Source organism: Lepidochelys kempii, chromosome 9 (assembly GCF_965140265.1).
Source record: "Lepidochelys kempii isolate rLepKem1 chromosome 9, rLepKem1.hap2, whole genome shotgun sequence".
In the NCBI taxonomy this organism is placed as follows: Eukaryota; Metazoa; Chordata; order Testudines; family Cheloniidae; genus Lepidochelys; species Lepidochelys kempii.
Genome location: NC_133264.1, coordinates 69,909,179 through 69,924,475, shown reverse-complemented (window position 1 = coordinate 69,924,475; position 15,297 = coordinate 69,909,179). Strand labels below are relative to the sequence as shown.

At 41.9% G+C, this 15,297-nt stretch overlaps 1 protein-coding gene across 9 annotated transcripts in view; it reads left to right on the top strand.

Moving 5' to 3' along the window:
- PCDH11X (protocadherin 11 X-linked) overlaps positions 1-15,297 on the top strand; it is a 1,012,591-nt gene that overhangs the window by 156,835 nt on the left and 840,459 nt on the right. For 7 of the 9 annotated variants that reach the window (XM_073360863.1, XM_073360865.1, XM_073360861.1 and 4 more), the window contains one exon: positions 4,262-6,748. In XM_073360863.1, the coding sequence (XP_073216964.1) occupies positions 4,262-6,748 (2,487 nt within the window). Of the gene's footprint in view, positions 1-4,261; positions 6,749-14,088; positions 14,160-14,804; positions 15,278-15,297 lie in introns of those variants that run through there. The other 2 variants (XR_012160926.1, XM_073360868.1) reach the window with 2 other exon arrangements.

Below are 15,297 nucleotides of genomic sequence, written 5' to 3'. Positions count from 1 at the left end.
GAGTACCAGGAGAGCTTCATGGAGATGTCCCTGGAGGATTTCCGCTCCATCCCCAGACACGTTAACAGACTTTTCCAGTAGCTGTATTGGCCACAAATGCATCCCAAGTCTTCAGGGCAAATTAATCATTAAAAATGCTTGCTTTTATAACATGTATTATATCTAAAAAAGTACACTCACCAGAGGTCCCTTCTCCGGCGTGGTTGGGTTGGGAGAGTATTTCAGTCAGGGTGATAAAAAGATCCTGACTGTCGGGGACAACGGTGTGCTGTGTGCTCGCCTCAAGCTCGTCCTCCTCCTCATCTTCCCCATCTGCAAAATCCTCAGGCATGGCAGAGAGTACCCCATCATCGGAGTCCACGGACAGGGGTGGGGTAGTGGTGATGCCCCCCCTCCCCAAATTGCATGCAGCTCAGCGTAGAAGTGGTATGTCTGGGTCTCTGTCCTGGAGCGTCCATTTGATTCTTTGGTTTTCTGGTACGCTTGTCTGAGCTCCTTAAGTTTCACACAGCACTGTGTTGTGTCCCTGCTGTAGCCTCTGTCCATCATGGCCTCGGAGATTTTTTGAAATGTTTTGGCATTTCATCTTTTGGAATGTAGTTCTGATAGCACAGATTCGTCTCCCCATACAGCGATCAGATCTAGTACCTCCCGTTCAGTCCATGCTGGAGCTCTTTTTTGATTCTGGGACTGCATGGTTACCTGTGCTGATGAGTTCTGCCTGGTCACCTTGCTGATGAGCTCGCCTGGCCAAACAGGAAATGAGATTCAAAACTTCCCGGGGCTTTTCCAGTGCACCTGGCCAGTGCATCCGAGTTCAGAGTGCTGTCCAGAGCAGTCACAATGGTGCACTGTGGGATAGCTCCCGGAGGTCAATACCGTCGAATTGCGTCCACACTAACCCTAATTCAAAATGGCGATGTCGATTTCAGTGGTAATCCCCTCGTCAGGGAGGGGTACAGAAATCAATTTTAAGAGCTCTTTTTATGTCGAAAAAAATGGCTTTGTTGTGTCGACGGGTGCAGAGTTAATTCAATTTAACGCTGCTAAATTCGACATAAACTTGTAATGTCGATCAGGCCTAAGAGTCTGCACTCCATATGGAAAGATCTGATCCTGTGGAGTTTAAAGGTGAATAACTTCTCTTTACCATTTTAAAATTAACCTATGAGGGTATGGCTACACAGCTGCTGGGGCCAACAGATGTGGTGGCAGGGACTGTGCCAGTGCACTAAAAATAGCTGTGTAGATCTTGCTTTTATGTTCGGGCTCAGGCTCTGAAGTTCTGAAGCTCGAACTTCCACATTGTTATTTTCAGCGCACCAGCATGAGACCTGCTATCAGAAGTCTGGCAACCAGGGCTGAGAGATTCGCTCCCGGCAGCTGTGTAGACATACTCTAATATAACAGGAATGTAATTTTCTATGTATTGCTGTAGATCAGTTTAAAAATTGCATAGAAGAGCTAGTTCTCTATTATATTTGGTATTTTTTTTAGAATAATTTCTATAGAACTCTGTATTTACTTAATCCCTATTACTATATGGTAGCATATATGGTATGGTATTCTATATGGTAGCAATTTTGCATTAAACATTTTGTTAAAATGTTGATATTTTCAGTAAAGATTCTAATTTGTGTTGGATTTTTTGCTGTTTCCTCAGCAATTTACTGCTAGTGACAGGGAACTGAAGTTATATGTTTAAGCCAAAATCATATGCTATAATGAAAAATGTGTCTCTTGTCATATGTGATAGTTAAAGAAAAGCTAAATTGGGTATGCATTTTCATGAATTAAAAGTATGTATATAGTGTTTGTTGTAGTTGCAGGAGCTAATGACAGAATAATCAATGCACATCTGTCAGTTTGTGTGCAAATAAAGAACTGAAGGAAAGCTGACTTTTTTTTCCCCACTCTTGCTAGGTTTTTCTGGAAATCAGTGTTGAAAGAGCAGTTTATTTAATTCAGCATTTTTGCAACAAATAAGAGCCTTAGTCCAAATTAAACAACTGCTAGCAAGGTTGCCTGCAGTAATCTACTCATGATAATCCTATCATTGAGGGAGAAGATTCACTTGTCTTTAATAAAGAGAAGGTCTGTCATGGGGTCGCTGCTTTAGAAATTAACCCCTTTGGTTCATAGCATATGGAACCTGATTCGGACACACTTAGCAAGGTTGGTTTCTTCACTCATCTTCCAGTGAAAAAGCAAGATCTACATTTGTTTTCATAACTTTAAAGATCTGTTTTCCAATCCATGTTTCTCTTATACATCGCCATGGGTCTTTACTTATTGGGGTGACAGACACTGTGCCAGGGGTAGAGAGTTGGGTTATTTTATTTGAAATGGAGATGTTGCAGCTTTTCCACAAAAGAAATTATTGCTGCAATGGATAGAATCAAATTCTGCCCTCATCTGCAACAGCCCTGGTACTATTTATGACAATGGAAGATGCACAAAGGCAGCATTAGGCCCATATAGGTACTGATTTAATTGTGGGTAGCAGGGTACAATGTAGTCTTGCTTCTTACTAACCATTCCAAATGTGGAATCCTCCACACTGGAAACCCGTCTCCCACGCAGAGTGTTAAATACCCTAAATTGCATGATTTGTAGTGTGCACTGCAAAGTCTATCTCATCCCCCTAACCTTTGGTGATGGGTTGGGAGTGTCATGAGGATGTAGGTGGGAAGAGCTGATGTTTCATTTTTACATCTGGTTAAAGTTAGTTGTAAATTAAACAAACAGTTGTCTTTATAAATTTTATTGGCGGAATCGAGAGCCATGAGAGATGCTCTTTTAGCAATTTGTGTATAAATTAAAATGAATAACTAAAACTATAGAAGGTCCAATTTTGCCACCCTTACTCATGCTTAGTAGCTGCTTGCTAAGTGAGTAGACCCATTAAAGCCAATGGAGATACTCATGCAGTAAGTTACTACTCAGTGTGAGTAAGGGTGGCAGAAGCAGTCCCATCATGAGTATAGCAAGGGCTAGGTCAGCAGCACAGTTTCTGACTATAAACATGACAGGCATAACGAGAGTTTAATGTTCTTAAAAACAAATAAATACGTAAAATCCTAACTGTTCTCTTCCCCCTATCCTATCTGAGCTTCACTGAGCCCCCGTTTTCACCCATGTTACACTCCCATCTTCAATGCCTGCATTATGGGCCCAATCCTTCTGGGGAGATAAGGCTGTCAGGATTCCCTTTGGAATCTGTCAACACTATTCTTCATCAGTCAGACAGATTGCTATTGATCATTGCTAATCACTTCCTTCTCCTTAGGGGATGTATATGCTCCCTTTGCAAGATTTCCAGCATCTGCTGGCTCAGAGAGATACCAGCAGTGGGAACCAGACTCCAGTCTCCCACCTGTAGGACAGCACATTACTTTCAGACCACTCTGTCCATCCCATAGTTTGAGGAAAAGCTGTGTTTTTACAGTGTCTGCACATATAAATGCATTACTTGCTGTAAGAAGGGCATAAAGTGTTCAACACACCCTATTACAGGATCTTATTACTCAGAGTGTAAATGCAATAGTCCTATGATATTATTCATAAGAAAATCATCTTATTTTCACACTTGGAATGTATTTTTCACTGCAAATATGAAATACATAGTGATGAAAAGGGGAATAATTCTTCCTGATTTTCATGTATTTCTAATAACCTAACATGTCTCAGTTGTGACTGTGCCACTTGAATCTTAAATGATGTGGTAATCCCCTTTTCAATATGGTGTAGTTTTTCTTTTCTCTAAATGCTACCGGTTGTACGCTTGTCTTGCTTTGCTGAACTGGGGATTAAGTCCCCCGTGCTTTTGCTTGCCCTCCCCAAATCTTGGGTCCAGCCTTGTTGTGGGGCACAGCCCTAGCCCTGTGGATACTGCCCCTCTGTGAGCATGGGGTCTGATGTAAGTCGAGCCTTGACATCTTCTCCCCTTCTCCCCCACCCCCCAGCTAGGTGTAAAATAGGAAGTGAGCCATATGTTTTCAGTAGTTGCTGTAATTTGAGCTGGAGCTGTAAAAGAAACCTTGATGCTCTGAAACACCATTCCTGCTCAGGCCTGCTACTAGGGAGGCACAGGTACACACAGCCCTGTACTTAAGGCAAAGGCTAAAGGCTTAATCTAGCAGTAAAAGTATAAATACACCTATAAAGGTATTTTCATGGGATCCCTGTGTACAGTAAAGATGTGTGTATCTATTTAATATATTTTCATAATAAAAAATGTTCTTCCTTCTGTGTCTTCTAGGGTCAAAATGTATTTGGACTTGATATAATTGAAACACCTGAGGGAGATAAGTGGCCACAGTTGATTGTCCAGCAGATCCTGGACAGGGAGCAGAAAGACACATATGTGATGAAGATTAAAGTTGAAGATGGTGGAACACCTCCCAGATCCAGTACAGCCATCCTACAAGTAACAGTTACTGATGTGAATGACAATCGCCCAGTCTTTAAGGAAAATGACATTGAAGTTAGCATTCCAGAAAATGCTCCAGTGGGCACCTCAGTTTCTCAGCTCCATGCCACTGACGCCGATCTGGGCTCAAATGCACAGATCCACTTCTTTTTCAGCAATCAGATCTCCAGTCTGGCCAAAAGGCTCTTTGCCTTAGATAACACTACTGGCCTCATCACAATTAAGGAACCACTGGACAGGGAGGAGTCACCCGTACACAAGTTAACTGTTTTGGCAAGTGATGGCAGCTCAACTCCATCAAGAGCAACAGTGACGGTAAATATCACAGATATTAACGATAATGTTCCATCCATAGACACAAGATACATCATCAATCCAGTGAATGGGACTGTGCTCCTGTCTGAGAAAGCACCTCTCAATACAAAAATTGCCCTGATTACAGTAATGGACAAGGATGCTGATCTGAATGGAAAAGTTACCTGCTTCACAGACCATGATGTCCCTTTTAGGTTAAAGCCAGTGTTTGATAACCAGTTTCTATTGGAGACTGCCACATTTCTAGACTATGAGGCTACACGAGAATATGCCATTAAAATAGTGGCCTCTGATTCAGGGAAACCTCCCTTAAATCAGTCAGCAATGCTGCTGATCAAAATCAAAGATGAGAATGACAATGCCCCAGTATTCACACAGCCTGTCATAGGACTTTCCATTCCTGAGAACAATGCTCCTGGTACCCAGCTGACCAAGATCAGTGCCACAGATGCAGACAGTGGACGCAATGCTGAGATCAGCTATATGCTGGGTTCAGATGCACCCCCCATTTTCAACCTGGATCGTCGCACAGGAGTTCTGACAGCAGTAAGAAAGCTGGACAGGGAAAAGCAGGACAGGTACTCCTTCACTGTACTGGCTAGGGATAATGGGATGCCACCATTGCAGACCAATGCTACTGTGACACTATCAGTTCTGGACCAGAATGATAACAGCCCTGCTTTTACCCACAATGAATACAATTTCTATGTGCCAGAAAACCTGCCCATGTATGGCACAGTGGGGCTCATCACAGTTACTGATGCTGACTCTGGAGAGAATGCTGCAGTTACTCTCTCTATATTAAATGGCAGAGAGAATTTCATTATCGATCCACTTACTGGTGTAATAAGACCCAATATTACATTTGATAGAGAGCAACAAGGTTCTTACACTTTCCAGGTGAAGGCTGTTGATGGAGGAAGAGTGCAACGCTCTTCCACTGCCAAAGTGACCATAAATGTAGTTGACGTGAATGACAACAGGCCGGTTTTCGTCATCCCTTCATCTAACTACTCCTATGACTTGATTCCCACAGCCACTAATCCAGGGTCCGTGGTGACTAAAGTCTTTGCAGTTGACAATGATACAGGGATGAATGCAGAGCTCCGCTACAGCATTATAGGTGGGAACTCGAGAGGTTTGTTTACAATCGATCAGTTAACAGGCAACATTACTTTGAAAGAGAAGGTAATCACAGCAGATCATGGCTTACATAGGCTGGTGATAAAAGTCAATGATTTAGGACAGCCAGAGTCTCTTTATACCATAGCACTGGTGCATTTATTTGTGAATGAAACCATCACCAATGGCTCATACGTGCAGGAGATGGTGCGCAGAAATATGGAAACACCAGTGGGACAGAATGTTGGGGATGGTGAGATAACCCCACAGACCAATGACTATGTCAAAATCATCATTGCTATAATTGCAGGCACCATGACAGTCATCCTGGTCATTTTTGTCACTGCTTTGGTACGATGCCGCCAGACACCCCGGCACAAGGTTGTCCAAAAAAGCAAGCAGAGTGGGGAATGGGTCTCCCCGAACCAGGAGAACCGACAGATCAAGAAGAAGAAGAAGAAAAAGAAGCGCTCTCCTAAAAGCCTCCTTCTCAACTTTGTGACAATTGAAGAATCTAAGCCCGACGATCCTGCCCATGAGCATATAAATGGCACTTTAGACATTCCCGTAGAGCTAGAAGAACAGACTATGGGAAAATATAACTGGGCCACTACACCAACCACATTTAAGCCTGACAGCCCAGATTTAGCAAAGCATTACAAGTCTGCCTCTCCACAGCCCACCTTTCAAATTAAACCCGAGACTCCTGTGCCCCCTAAGAAGCACCATGTCATTCAGGAACTGCCTCTGGATAACACCTTTGTGGTGGGTTGTGACTCGCTCTCCAAGTGCTCCTCAGGCAGCTCGGACCCTTATAGTGTCTCTGAATGCAGCTGTCAAGGTGGCTTCAAGACCCCAGGCCCCATCCACACCAGACAGGTAATACAAAGTTTCTAGCTGCTCACTCTCTCTTTCTCTGTCTGTACCCCTAAGCTCTGCAGAATAACTTTGTCTATAAAAATTAAAAGCCTGAAAGTTCATGCTTGGCTGAGACATTGAAGTGTAAACAGTTTGTGATTCATCAATGTTAAAAGGAGAAAATTAGAATAAAGTGACTCTTGGCTGTGGGAAAATTTAGTACTGAATGATTATTAGGGGATATTCCTGTCTGTAGATGGCAGTATGGTACTTCCTGCATTTACATAGTATTTAGCTGTGCAGCTCTGTAAAACAAAGAAGGGTTGTAGCACTATCCTCGCTAGTATTGTATACTCAGGAATCTAAGTTATCTAGGCCAGGTGGAAAGCAATAAAGCTTTGCAGCATCTGATAAGTGGTTCTTAATGCTAATGGAGTCTGGAATTGGAGCCTTCATTTGGACAGAGCTGTACCTCAAGGTCTCTCAAAAGCCAGCAAGATTTTTTTTTTACTGAGAGATTGAGTGCCATTTTCAGACTAGAAACATAGCCTACCATGCGGGCTACTCAAAGCTGGCTGACTGACATAATCAACAATATAAAGCAGTAATGAAGCCAGTGGGAAAATTTAGAAGCATTGCAAGTATTGCCCTCACTTTGTCACTTTCATGGCCAAGTACAGATCATAGAGACAGTAGCTGAGGTACAGTTCAGAGCAGCAGTCATAAGAGTGAATTAAAAAGCCCTCAGATTAACAAGGAGGGCAAAAATATAATGATAATTAAACACCCTATTGCTTTTTAAGACACCAATGAAAGGCTTATTAAAGCAATGGGAACCACATCAGAATTGAATCCAGATTCTGGAAAGCTGTATTAATGCATTTGTGATAAGGGTTTGTTATTTATCTGAGTTTCTCCTCCATCAGTAGCCTATCCTCAGTACAAAGAAAAGTCTCATGCTTTTATTTGAGTTAGTCATGAGGTATCTGTGCAGTAAAAGAAGTTAATAAAATATTTGTGATGATAAGATGGGATTCACTTCAATTATTTCTATATAGGGACAGATCCTCAGCTAGGGTACATCTGTGTAGGCTTTAGTGGTGCTTTGACAATTTATCGTAGCTGAGGATCAGGTCCGTAGGTTCGACTTACTTTTCTGTAGGCAGTTTTGTTAATGATACGGTGATAATAAAGGGGGCCTGAAGAAATGTCCTCATTCAAACTGCATATCTACTGCATACAAAGATTGCTGCTGCTTTTTCTTTTTCTTTCTTTTTATTTTTAACACCTGTCTGTGAGGTAGACAAAATCCCTGTTCTGTACAAAGCATTATCTTTTACTGAGAGACATTAACAGAAAATGGAATAGAAAAGGATTTCTTCATATTTCTAAGACAGCAGAGACAATGGTGGGGGGTTAATATCTTGTTAAAGATTTGAATGTCTTCTGTTAAAGTTATTTGAGTGAATTAATTTTGAATTTAAATTAGGCAATAGAAGAACTCTGTGTGTGTGTGTGTGTGTGTGTGTGTACACATGTGTTGATTTTACTCTGGAACTTGAAGGTTGTTTTCTCAGCACCTGTTGGAGCCTGATCTAGAGCCCACTGAAATCAGTGGGAGTTTTTCTATTAAATTCAGGATGCTTTGGCTCAGGCCCTGTGAGCCGAAAGAATCCGCCGTTACCTGTTCAAGGGCCTTGCATTCTGTCATCTTCTCCCCAGCAGAGACAGCTAGGCCTGTGGCAACCTCTGGAACCATCCAACCATCTGCCAGAGAGGGCTGTTAGAAAAGAATGGAAGGCAATTCCTTTGGCAGGGATGGGGGCGGAAAAATGTGGGTACTCTCTTTCACTGTGCTTCTAGCCCATGTGGACTGATGTCAGAGCACTCCTTTCCCCCTGATGGGGCAGAAAAGTACATTGCCCCTGGAGTATTCCTCACCCCTGAAATTATTTCAAGGCGATTTTGTGAATATGAGTATTATGAGACATTAGCACAAGGTGGGATTATGGTATAGATTTTGTTTAAATCTGTTGTCCTCCTCCTTTAGACTTAATTTTGTTTGTGTCCTGGCAATGAACACAGAGCTGGGGAAACTTTAACAACACATCGTACAATGTCTTTTACATTCACTTGCAAACAGCATTTCCTTTAAACGTTGAAATTAATACTCTCATTACTTAAGCAAAATATGAATAATTTTGCTAATGAACCTATATAAGTATTGAAACAAGAAAGGAGTTGACTGGCCTTTGTGTTGGATTTTATTACATAAAGGGAATAATATTTTTAAGAAAAGTAAAGAGAACAAAATTAACTGTTGGTCTGCAGTTCTAATAGATAGTTTTAAACAGTCAAATTTGATCCTAATAATGAAAGACTCTCTCTCTTATATATGGAATGTCCTCATTTCCATTTAAGAATGTGAAATTGGATACAAGTGAGTGACTCAAGACAGTATAATTTGAAGTTTTCAGTTAGTTCTATTAGCCAGTGGAGAGACTAAAAAAAAAACAACAAAACACCTTAAAAAAAACCTTTAAAAAAAGCTTATTATAGCACCACAGTACTTCAGTTGTCATGCTATTCACCCTTTTTCCAACCTCAGAGATTAATGGCATGTTTGAGAATAATGCAACTGTTGCTTCATGCATTCACTGACTTTGCAGAAAGCTTTAGGCAGAGCTGAGTCCTGATGGAGAATAAGTTACATTAAAAACTCAAATACTCCAGTGTTTAAAAATAAAGAATAAATGTTTCCAAATTGTGAAAAAATGTGCTTTAGCCCAGCACTAGCAGTTATTGCAATGCATCAGTTTAAAAACAAAAAGCTCTCTGAAGCATGACTAGAAAAGGAACAAAATTATTTACTCAGTTTTCCCTCCCCAAATTTCAGAAGTTGCTGGGATAAATGGGTCTCTAATCAGAATTATCTCTGGTTTTGTTTCTGCAAAACCAAGATCTCACTCCGTTATTATGAAACAAAACCCACTTTTGGTTGGACCATCTCCATTTGAAACAGAATTGAACTATCAAATAAACATGTATATGGACCCACCAAAGTGTTAAAATTTGGCTGCTGGTCCACCTGTGCAAATAAAGCCTGGTTTGGGTTTTGCAAAGCTAAAAAATGCTCCTTGTTTCTGCTTGGATTGGTCTAACTCAGTACTCGTCACTATTTTTGAAGTGGGGGCCACTTTGGCAAAAAACTTCAACCGTCTGTGTCAGGCTGATGTGCTTCTCACATTGAACACATACCCGACACAGACGGTTGAACACTCCAAGTTCTTTGTTGGTTGATATGGCAATATTGCCATTATTGGTAATATTGCTTGGAGTGCAGGAGGGGGATGGGGGGCTGGCTCTGGGAGGGGGCTCAGGGCTGGGGCAGGGGCTTGGGGTGCAGGAGGGGGTGAGGGGTGCAATTTCTGGGATGGAGTTTGGGTGCAGGAGGGGACTCCAGGCTGGGGCGGAGTGTTCGGGTGCAGGAGGGGGTATAGGGTGCTGGCTCCAGGAGGGGGTATGGGGTGCAGGAGGGGGTATGGAGTGCAGGCTCTGGAAGGGGGCTCAGGGCAGGGGCTTGGGGTGCAGGAGGGGCTATTGGGGCCTGGCTCTGGGAGGCTGCAGGTTGGGTGGTGGAATAGCTATTCAGAACCTGCCCATTGAATGGCACTTACTTCAGGTGGCCCAGGCCCCACGCCATATCTGAAAGGGGCCAATGCGCCCCTCCAGCCCCTGGCAGGGGGCACGTGGCTCTGCGTGCTGCCCCTCTCTAAAGGCACTGCCCCCGCAACTCCCATTGTCCACAGTTCCCTGTTCCCGGCCAATGGGAGCTGCGGGGGCGGTGCTTGCAGGCAGGAGCAGCATGCGGAGACCTCTGCTCCTCTGCTTGTCCCCCTTCCCCCAGGCCCGTGGGGGCATGCGCGCTGCTTCCGGGAGTGGTGTGGCGCCGGGGCAGGCAGGGAGCCTGTCTTAGCTGTAGCCCCACTGCTGCTGGAAAGCGCGATGGACAGGGAGCCGCACTTAGGGTCCATGGGAGCCGCCACTGGCTCGCAGCCCTTGAATTGAAGAACACTGATCTAACTGATCTATAACAAGATGGAAAATCCTTATAGTGTTTGTTCTGATGAGATGTGCTGAATATATGTATATTTAGAGGGAAAAATACAGAAGAGAGTGTTTGAAGGTTTTTCATTAAAAACTGAGACAACTTGAGTGGCCAAAAGGGAAAGGAAATAAATACCACAACCAGCCCAGGGCTGTTACTGCTGAAGGAATCAGAGAGACCAGGAGCAGCCAAAGGGCAATTACGCCATGAACCACCAAAAGGGGTGGGAATGAAGATGTTACTGGAGAGGTTTAGAATGGCTGAAGAAGGAAAAGCATGATACTTATATAATACCTATTATGTGTGTGTGTGGCGGGAAGAGGGAGAAAGATAATCCATATTATTTTTTAAAAAGTCATTTCACAGTAATTATTTAATCAATCCGAGTGGCCACAAATACATGGAAACTTATAGAATAGCAAGTGTTCTTTTGTGAAGTATTAGAAATTAATGTACTAAAGAAGCTTTTCAAAGTGATAGACTGTGAAGAGACTAGTTGTTAGTAATAATGCAGTGTTTTCCAGGGTAGGACAATTAGGGACTCGTAAAATAGAGGTGACATTGAGTGTCTTCCAAGTTATCAACTTTTTATTAGCCAGCTATGCCAGTTGTTTTGGGGTGTGGCGATATATTTGTTCGCTATAGAGCAAACCTCAACAGCAGAAGGATCAGGTTTAAAGTCAATAGGACTTTTGCCATTAAGCTTAGTGGCAATAGGGTAAGACTTTTAATAAAATACTCTGATAAGGTTGCACATGTATCCCATCTCTCTCTGCATTTTTCATTCTATACTCACAATAGGTAGTGAATAAACATAGGCAGAGAGAGGCAATATGAGTTGGTGTATGATTTATGTGTTGGTGTAGAGCACAATTTTCAAAGTTAGGTGGCTAAACATTTGCTTAAAACAGCACTTAAGTGCCTCAAATGGATATCCGGACATCAAGATGCATATATGAAGCGTTAACAACTGTAGAACCATGTGCCCTAAAGTGAATGCCATATCTGAAAATTGGGGCCAAAGCGACAATATGCCAAAAGGCTTCTTTAAAACTTAGCAATCTTTTCCTGTACTATCCTTCCTCTCCTTGTCCTTTTCACATTCCTGTAGATGTTCTGGTCCAAAAGAGGCTCCACATGGCCCCCATGCCAGGTTAAATCCCGGGAGCTGGGGAATGCTGGCCAATCAACACCCCTTCCCACCAGCTGGCCAGAGACTCCCATGGGGAGGGCCATGAGTGAGTGTCTCCCTCCCTTGCTTCTGGGACTGTCTCCTTCACTGGCAGTCCCATCAAGTTCCCTCACCCATTGAGGCAGGTGGGTGGCATTTCTTGAAGGACATGAAGTGATTGTATTAGGGTCCTGTGATTTTTTTCTAACATCACTCCTTACTCTGAGATGTTGAAGTTAGAACAAATATTACCTCATCTGCTCTCAGAAAGCAAAAGAAAGCACAACTGAGCAGGAGAGCAGCTCAGTGGGAGAGTCAGGTCAATAACGTCAGGTGTATTTTTGTAAAAAATGATTATTTGATTTCCAGCAAATGTTTTTAAACAGAAATAGTCAAGTAAACTTATAGAGTTTACATAGATTCAGATTAATACATAGAGTGACTGGTACAAATTTAATCCACATTTTTAGTGATCAAAAGTCATAAATATCATGTGGGTCTGCAGTGGCCTACAGTATGTGAGATGAGTTTAGTGCTTCTTTCTAGTTCCCACTGGACCAATGTCCACAACCGTAGAGAAACAAACAAGTGCCTCCACCAGAACTGGCACTCCCATTGTTACTAGCCGGCGCATGGAGATCAGGGACTGAACAGGCGTGGAGCCTGAACTCCTGTCTGGCTTCAAGTCAGGGTTGAGCCATGTTGGCTGAGCAGTGTGGGAAAATGTGCACTACCACTGCGAGCGGTGTAGCAGTTCTATTTATAGAGCTGTCAGTTGCCAGGGCTGTCAATCAGACAGCTTTCCTCAGTGTGTTCACTCGCAGATCTGAAGGACAATGGGAATGGCAGAGATGTTTTTCACTAACACTTGGTAGTTGGGGACACTAGCTGAGATCTTCAAAGAGGCCTAAGGGAGTTAGACATTCTACTCCCACTGAACAGAAATAAATACAATGGGAGCTAGGCCCCCTTGTAAATAAACTGCCTCTGTTGGACTTTGTGCCATGCTCACTGTTGGTGGCTTCAGTGCACTTGCACTCACATCAGTGGTGAATTGGCTCAGCGTAGCTATGTTTCTAAATGTGACTGTGAAAATGAGATTGTGGGGCTCCATACTTATTTCTCAATTATTCTGAGAATCACATTAGCTTAGTTTACAAGTAAAAGCACCATCCTCTCCCTCACTCACATACTAATAGCTCTGCAATCCCATGCTGTGGTCTGTTTAGCCAGGTATCCTGTCAAAGACAGTAACCAGTATCAGATACTTAGGAGAAAGTTCAGGAAACCCTATCACAGGCAATTATGGGGTCATTTGTCCCCGGGGAATGTTTGTTTCTGAACCTCAGTGGTTGGATGTTGCCTTCAAAAAGTTTTGCTTATTTGTAAGTATTTACTATGGTATTTCTAATTATTCTTATTTTGTTCCCTTTCTGGCTTGAACATCATCACTGGTAACCCTGGCCCAACTGAAGTGTACTACCACGTATGTAGTAGTAGTTAAGGAGATCTTGAGATGTTCTCCGCTTGAAGCTTAAAGCACATTCTGAACCTCTCACTAATAAACATGAGAAGTTCTACTGAAGTGAGGCTGGTCAAAATAAGTAATTTTTGTTCATGGGAAATTGAGAAAATCTTTTTTTATTTCTTGGGAAAATGTTTCAGTTTTTCAATTAAAAATCAGAATGGAAAATTGGACAGAAAATTTTCAGTTTTTTTTTTTTTCATTTTCTCCCTTCCTCTTTTTTCCCCCCAGAGGCAGAAAAATAAAAAGAGATTGTGGGAATTTGAAAAAAAGGGAGGGAGCAAGGAAACTGAAAAAAATCAGTTTTTATCGAAAAAATTAAAAATTTTGAATGATAGCAAAAACCTTACTTTAGTCAGAATTTTTTATCACGTCTCCCTCACTACATGCAGAAAGCATAGCTGTTGAGAACATGCCATGTGACACTTTTCTGCTCATAACATCACTTTGATTTGTTTCATAATCATAGTTCATAATATGATTTTGATGATCAGTGAGATCTGATTTATGTTTTACCATAATTTCTCCCATTTATTTCATCCTTTATTCTCTCGCAGAATTTTTGACAGTCACTGATAGTGATGGGCAGCCTATGGCAATGTCCTGACCACTGGCTGGTGTTTTCTTGGTGAGCTTGTTTCCCGGTAGCATTTTATTGCCCATTGGGACAGTTGATCTGATCAGCCATTCGCTTCCCCGACTTTTGCTAATGCTGATACACCTGACTGGTGGTGCCAGGATTGGAGCAAAGTGACTTTTTGCAGCAGAGTTTTACATTCTTGTGAATTGTGGCCTGGAAGCATGTCAAGTGTCTGCTAAAACCCTGTCGAACACAATTACATGTTTTTGTTCATGTTGTGGTGTTCTTCTTCTAGATACATTTTAGTAGAAGTAGCTAGGGACTCCATTTTTGCTCTGATTATATAAATTAATGGGAGGACTGATAATGTACTACTACTTCGTATGCCTACCATTCCTCCTACTTCTATTCTCAAATTTGGTGTTTGTATGTATACACATACAAACGTGTGTGCACGTGTATGTATATGTATATACATTTTATTTATATATATTTATATATCTATATATCTATATCTATATATCTATAATTCATCAAAAATTGTTGTAGAAGTACACTTCAACACTTCGAGTACCCCACAGAACACAGAGGTATTGACCTAGTTGAAATTTGACAGGCAAACTTTTGTGGTATACGGGATGCAGGAAATGATGCAGGAAAGGGCTTTTCTCATGCTGTTTCTCTGTTTGCCAGCTCTGAACGTCATCGCATCTGATGTTATGTACTGAAGTCGTACGTGTACACAATGATGTTAAGCCAGCAAACATGGAAACATGGAAATAGCACGAGAAAGCCCTTTGTCCTGTCTCTGATTGCCGAAGAATTTTATCGTCTGATCTCCAGAGGGGTTTGGAAGTGGCGCTGAACTGTTCAAGCTGCCCTACTGAAAGGTATCCAGGGCAAGATTTTTTTAAAAAAGAAAGAAAGACAAAGAGACTTTAGTGTGTTGTGCTATAGTGATCTATAATGTTGTTTTGCAAAGAAAAAAAAGTAATATGATCCATCAGTCTGTGTGAATGATGGTTATGATAAGATAAATCTATTGTTTTTCTTATGTTGCTTGTAAACACATTCTTATTCCAGGATCTTTGTCCTTATTTATTTGTGTTGAAAAATTAGTTGTGTTTTTAATGTCTATAAATATTGAAAAAGGGAGCAATAAATTTTATGCATACATTAAAAAAGA